We start from the raw sequence: 6,776 nt of genomic DNA on the forward strand, positions 1-6,776 counted from the left end.
GTTATGGGATCGACAACGATGAGAACGAATCCAAAGTCATTGACGGACTTTATGATCCAAACAACCTCCTTAGCAACATCCGATACAACTATATACTCAACTTCAGTTGTAGAATAAACAATTGTTGCTTTCTTAAAACTTTTCTAACTAATGACGCCCCCATTCAACATGAACATGTAATCCGATTGCGATCGATAGTCATCTCTATCAAATTAAATACTAGCATCGACATAACCAAGTATAATGAATTGATTTTTTGTCCACCGTATACCAAGAACGCCCTTTGTTCTTCGCAAATATCTAAGGATGTTCTTGACCGTGATTATTAACACTATAAATTTACCGTATTTTTATGTAGTTCATCCCATAGTTTTCCATGGTTTCTGTACATTTCTAGACATTATATATCATATTAGGTTCGTTTATTTCTTTGTTCTATTTTTTGTGACGTTTTAGGTTTACATCACTATTTTGGAACCAAATGGACGAAAACAAGGGTTAAATCTTCCGAGATTTGTAACAACTTCCTATTCATATGTTCTCCACTTTTCTAACCGAAATGTCTATCGTCCTACGTTTTACATGTTGAAACCGCATTAGACTCCCTTCATGTAATTTTTCTTCCATAAATATTACTCCTACTTTTCTTTCTGATATTCTTGTTTTAAATTTTGTTCATTCTTGCATGTCCACATATCCATCGCAATATTTTCATCTCGATCACATTTATTTTGAACGTACGTTGTCCTTAATTGTCCAACATTTGGTATCATATATCAATGTGGTCCTATAGCATTATAGTAGAATTTTTCTTTTAAACGTACGTACGGAAAACTTATGATCACAAAAAACCCTTGTAACTTGTCTCCATTTTATCCATCCTACTTTTATCCTATAACTAACATTTTCATTGCAATCCTCATCCTTTTAAAGGATTGAACAAAGATATTTAAAATACGGATTTCGATGTACTAATCCTTCTACCAAGTTAATTCCTACACTGCTATCAGACATGTTGTAGTGGTATCGGTGCCTCACTGCTTCTCTCTAACTCATTGACAAAAGCAAAAAACGAAAAAAGAAGAACAAGAACAAGAAAAAGAGACACTAGGTTTTATGAGTTCTGGTATCGCATACCTTACATATTTGGATACTAGCTATCCGGTGAATCTACTAGTGATGAAAAACCAGCAAGAGGATGACGGAATCGGAGTCACGTAGAAAGTACAACTGAAAAAGAAAAACCAGAAAGAGGACGACGATTTGCGATGGAAGTAGTGCATCATAAACCATCATAAAAAGACAACGACAAAATTGTTCGTCTCAATCCGTCGCAAAATTTCCCAATGGAAACGTCGTCACAATACAATTACTTGGTAGCAGTTTGTAGGATTATGTCGCAATTACTCCGTCGTAGGCCATAGGATTCCATCGGGAATTGAATGCTATGGATTTTTGCGACGCAATCCATTGCAAACTTGCAACTGTTTTCACAATAATTTCCGACGGAGTTTTCGACCCTAGTTTTTGTCATAAATTTTGGTTGCGGCGGAAATTTCGTCTCAATATCCGTCGTTACGTTTTTTTGTTTTGTTTTTTGTAGTGAGAAGAATTGTGTAATTTCTTCGATACCAGAAACATCTGACCTAATGAAAGACTTATCTCCAACACGCGCCACTGCAGCAATCACAAGGTTTCGTTTTGCTAACTCTAAGGGGGCGACTAGTTGTACCGCCGCCACCCGCAAACGGAGCGGTTACGATTTCCGGCGGTTGCAGACGATTGAAAAACTGACTGGTTGAACCGCAACCAACCGCAACCGCAACCAAACTTGTGTTTTTTAATCGCAGCTTCCAACTTGCGTTTTGGTAGCGGTTTCCAGCGTTTTGACAAAAAAAACTAAAATATTTTTATTAGAAATTATATAAAACATTAATATATATTGGTGATGCTTTTGTTTAGTGTTATGATTTGATATTATTTTTTAGTATTATATTTTAATAAAAAAAATAATAATTTTTTAGTGTTATGATTTGATATTATTTTTTTAGTATTATACTTAAAAATAAATTAAATTAATAATATTTATATTTAAAATTTATTATTTAATTATTATAAATTTAGTAAATAAATTTTATCAAATGATACGAAAAATTTAATTAAAACTATTATAAAAAATTATTTTTAAATAATATTTTTTTTTGACAATTTATATCAAAACGCAACCGCAACCGTAATAAACCATTCACTTCTAACTGTACCCACTCACAATCGCTACCAATAGCAACTTCTCAACCAGTCAGTATTAATCATTTATAATCACTATCAAACGTTCTGAATACGGTGCCACCCGCAACCGCAACCGCTGCGGTATAACCAGTCGAACCCTAAAACTCTTTATTTAATATACTAATTCTGATTGTCCATTTATGGCTTGTTCTTACTCGTTTATTTCGTATAGATAAGTATCATAATTATATCATGACTTCTTAATTTTTTTTTTAAAATCTTATAGAATAAAGTTATTAAAGCAAATATTTAAAAAGATTTAGATTTCATACTCTTTGGTGTATGGACAAATTTTCACAAACTTATTTTGTACTCTTTGGTATATTAAAGATAAAAAATTTATTATTATTTTTGTAACCGTGGTTATTAAAGGATGTTCTGTGTAGTAAAAAATTGTGTGCACTTGATGCTGATTAATATTTAAATAATTTTTAAATTTTTAAGAAAATTATTTATTTTATGATAGTACAAAGGTTGATATTATGGACAATTTTTAAAAATTTTAAATAATCATATAATCGATTGGTTTATAAGGATCATTAAAAATTTATAATTAAAAATTCTGATATGTGGTGATATTATAATTTTTAAAAATTTATAATAAAAAAATCAATTTACCGTTAATTGTATTTCAATTTAATTATTTTTTATTTTTAGTTTTATAACGATTATACTCATTTTATTTATTCAAATTCTATTTGAATTTATTTAATTTATTTTTTGTATTTTAAATTATTTATATTTTTATCCAGAAATTATTTTAATTAATTTAATAAAACATAAATTTGCGAATGTTTTATCATATAAATTCGAATATTGATTGATATTTATTGTCATTTCGATTCCTAATAATTTCACAAATCTTTTTTCTACGAAAAACACCTTCACATTTGTTACAGTATTTTTTCTTAATATAATTTTAAATTTTTACACTACAAAAATACAATGCATATGCGACGGAAATATCCGTCGCACAACAAACAAATATATGTCGCAACAACTTCATTGCGACAGATAACGACGGGGACAAATCCGTCGGTACGGAGCTGTCGCAAATTTGTTTCGGTCGGTTAACCGTCGCGCAAATACGACGGAAAACAGTAGTCGTTATTCGTCGTTATTTTATCGACGAGTAAGAAGTTCGTCGTAGACCGTCGCTTTTCTGTTTGTCGCACATTGCGATGGACTGATCCGTAGCAAACTTTACCGACGGAATCTATCCGTCATGTATGCGTCGCTTTCTTGATTTCCGAACGTAATGACGGATTACGGTCTGTCGCACTGAACTGCGACGGATTACGACCGATTAAATCCGTCGCAAACGTTGTAAAAGTAAATAAAAAATCAAATAAATTTATAATTAATTTAAATATTATAAAAATTAATTTTAAAAACAAATTCATAAATTAGAAACAAAACGAATTAATTAAAAACAAAACAAGATTCATAATTTAGAAAAAAGTATAATACAATAATTTAGAAAGAGTTATAATACAATTAAAAAAAAGATGTATATGGATTAACCGGTGTATCATCGCCGAGATTGGCGGGTGCGTCCTCGGGATCATCTGGCTGCCGAGATGTCGTCGGAAAGCCGTACTGGTCGAATATAAGCGGCATGAACGGTGTGAGGCGCTGTATCATCTCCTCGAAGCGTATGATCCTCGCTTCGGTCTCAGAGAGCTTCGATAGCTTCTCCCGATGTTGCTTGAACTCCTCGATCTTCGCCTGGGCCTCTGCCAGTTCTGCAGTCGTCCGCTCTTGGGAGCGTTTCAACTCTTCCACTTCACGCGTTAGCGCGACATGGTGAGTAATCGCCGGAGCAGAAGTTTCTCCCCCGCCCAATTGGGATGCCAAGGTGCCGACACCATAGATACAACCCTTGGCATCCGGATGGACAACCTATACAATAAACCAAAAATTAGCATACAATCATATATTTTTAAAATTCAAAACTATTAATTTTATAAATATTTACCTCAAGATATAGGCTATTAACTTCGGTTGTCGAGAGTTGTGTACTCTATCGTCGATCTTGGACTACACCAACTCCTCGATCTGCTGGACCCGCTCATCCACATGTACCGTCCGATCGACGGTGTGTGTCCTGAAGAACTCGTAGAACCGACGGTTCTACACCTTCTTTTTGAGCCTAAAAACAAAATAATTATAATTACAAATAATTTTAAATAAATATAATTATAAATATAAAAGTTACTTACTATATCCATTGCGGCTCTGGCGAAAGATCTTCTATCCGCGGTATGAGTTGCTGGTGCGCGGTCCTCCACAGATCGAGACCGTCGGTTGGCTGAGGCGATCCGACTCTTCTCTGCTGCATCATTTGAGTCCCAGTGATTTTGCGACGACGGACTGCGTCGGATATCCGTCGCTAAAAACGACGGACTGCGTCGAACTTTTCCGTCGTAACACTTGCGACGGATAATACGGTCGGTATCCGTAGCCAATAGTTACGATGGACCATCCGTCGTATAATTCCGTCGGAAGTCCCTCGTTTTCGGTCGCAAAGATTTTACGACGGAATAGTCCGTCAAATTCCGTCGTCTTATTTTGCGACGGAAACCTATGGATTACGTCGGATTGTTTTCTGTCTGTATTCTGTCGTTAGTCGTCGTTAATTTTAGTGCGACGGACACATCCGTCGCAATGTCCGTCGTCTTTTACCGTTTTTTTTGTAGTGTTAACATTTCGTTGTTGATACTCGATGAAGATGTAAAGCAGTTTGATTTTTGGCCTAACTCGATCCAAATCGGTTCAAATCACCTCGTTTTGAGACCAAATCATGTTTAATACGAGCCAAAATGATTCTTATTCAGTTTAGATTGTCCTAAATCGTTCTGCGATCCAAATAAAAAATATTAAATATAATAAACAATATTTAAAATAATTTTAAAATTAAAAAAAAAATTAGGTTCGCGAGCAAGATGGGTTGGTTCGCGAGCTTGGCTTGCGAAAAATATGAGGTGCACACGCGTGGAACATTGAGACTCTCACACGGTAAAAGAAACTTTAAGTATGACAGTAAAAACCATTACCTAATGCCAAATTTACAACAATGAACGAATCTGTCACCCCGAACAAAATATATTTATATCATCCAACTGGAATTATTCCGATCGTTTGATCAGATAATCGAACCGCGAATCGCCATTGCCGCAGGCAACAACCTTCAACAGATCCTCTGCCTTCCTCCTCCCTTTCGCAGTACCGTTCTCCGCCACGTCCATGATCCCTTCCTTTCCCGCCGCCGCCACCACCGCCGCAACCTCCTCCCGCGCTCGCTCCCCTCCGCACCTTGTTAGATTCAGCATCGCCGCCACTGCGTTCTCCTTGATTCGCTCGCTCGAACCGGTGCACGGATCTAGCAGATCCGCCAAAACGTCGACTCCAGAGACTTTCCTCATCGCTTCCTCAGCATCCTCGCACCCAGCCACCTGCGCCACGACCGCCGTTGCGTCTTCCACGATCCCCAACCGCGAATCCTTCACGATCAACGAAAAAAGAGCTGGAATGGCGCCGAGAGAGATCATCGTCGATCGATTCATCGGGTACAGAGAGATCCCGAATAGCGCCTTGAGGGAATCCTTGATCGATCGCGGATGCGAGTTCGGAGATCTGATTATATGGATTAACGAGAAGACGATGTCGCGTTTGGATCCGATTATCGGCCGATACGCCTCTTCGGCTATCAGGAGGCTGTAAAGCGTTGCGGCGGATGATTGAACGGCGGCGGAGGAGGTGGTGGTGTCGTGGTGGCGGAGCGCGTGAGAGATCGCGTCTAGGAGGCCACGCGTGGCCATGAGAGGCTCTCTGGTGGCGATGGAGAGGTTGAGGAGTGTCGCGGCGGCATTTTCCTGCGATTCGTGCGAGTCAGAGTAGAGAGTCTCGGCGAGGTACGGTACCGCTCCGGCGTCTACGATGATCGGACGGCTATCGGCGTCGTGTTTGGAGATCAGCCGGAGCTCGGCCAACGCGGCGGCTCTGGTTTGCTCGGAGACAGAGCTCAGCTTCGAAACCGAGGACTGAATTGTTCTCCGCTTGGTTGCTTCCATCGGAAGATTTTCCGGTAACCCTTCCTTCCTTCCCTAATTCAAACCCCGACTTTCTCTTCTATTTTATTTCCGGAGATTGTAATTAGGCAATTATGTGATTAGATAGTTGTTGGAAAGGTAGACGAGGAAGTGCGTAGGAAAGGAATCTTTCTTAAGTGTGTAAACATTTTTTTAAATATATAAAATAATATAATTATTATTTTTCTATACATTGAATTAATAATTTAAGATTAAAAATAGACACCCACAAAAGTACACCGAATGTTCTCTTGCTTTTTTTTTACCACATCTCGTGATAACACTTGACTTGTCTCCGAGGTGGTTCTCTTTTTTTTTTTTTTCAGAAATAAGCTTCGTATAGTGTGCTTGGATAATATTTTTATAAGATCTTGCGATATTTAAATGGTTATCCTT

General features: G+C 37.5%; 1 protein-coding gene across 1 annotated transcript; it reads right to left on the reverse strand.

The window, feature by feature from the left end:
• Positions 1–5,239: 5,239 nt before the first annotated feature.
• Positions 5,240–6,522, reverse strand: LOC104809822 (U-box domain-containing protein 11). The gene has a single exon (XM_010535897.1). The coding sequence runs from the start codon at positions 6,360–6,362 to the stop codon at positions 5,418–5,420; it is 945 nt and encodes a 314-aa protein (XP_010534199.1). The 5' UTR covers positions 6,363–6,522; the 3' UTR covers positions 5,240–5,417.
• Between the last annotated feature and the right edge of the window lie 254 nt (positions 6,523–6,776).

Source organism: Tarenaya hassleriana, unplaced genomic scaffold (genome assembly GCF_000463585.1).
Source record: "Tarenaya hassleriana unplaced genomic scaffold, ASM46358v1 Cleome17, whole genome shotgun sequence".
NCBI classification, from domain to species: domain Eukaryota; kingdom Viridiplantae; phylum Streptophyta; class Magnoliopsida; order Brassicales; family Cleomaceae; genus Tarenaya; species Tarenaya hassleriana.

Excerpts from the sequence above, each read along its gene's own strand:
- LOC104809822 (XM_010535897.1), bottom strand. The coding sequence starts at position 6,362 with ATGGAAGCAACCAAGCGGAGAACAATTCAGTCCTCGGTTTCGAAGCTG.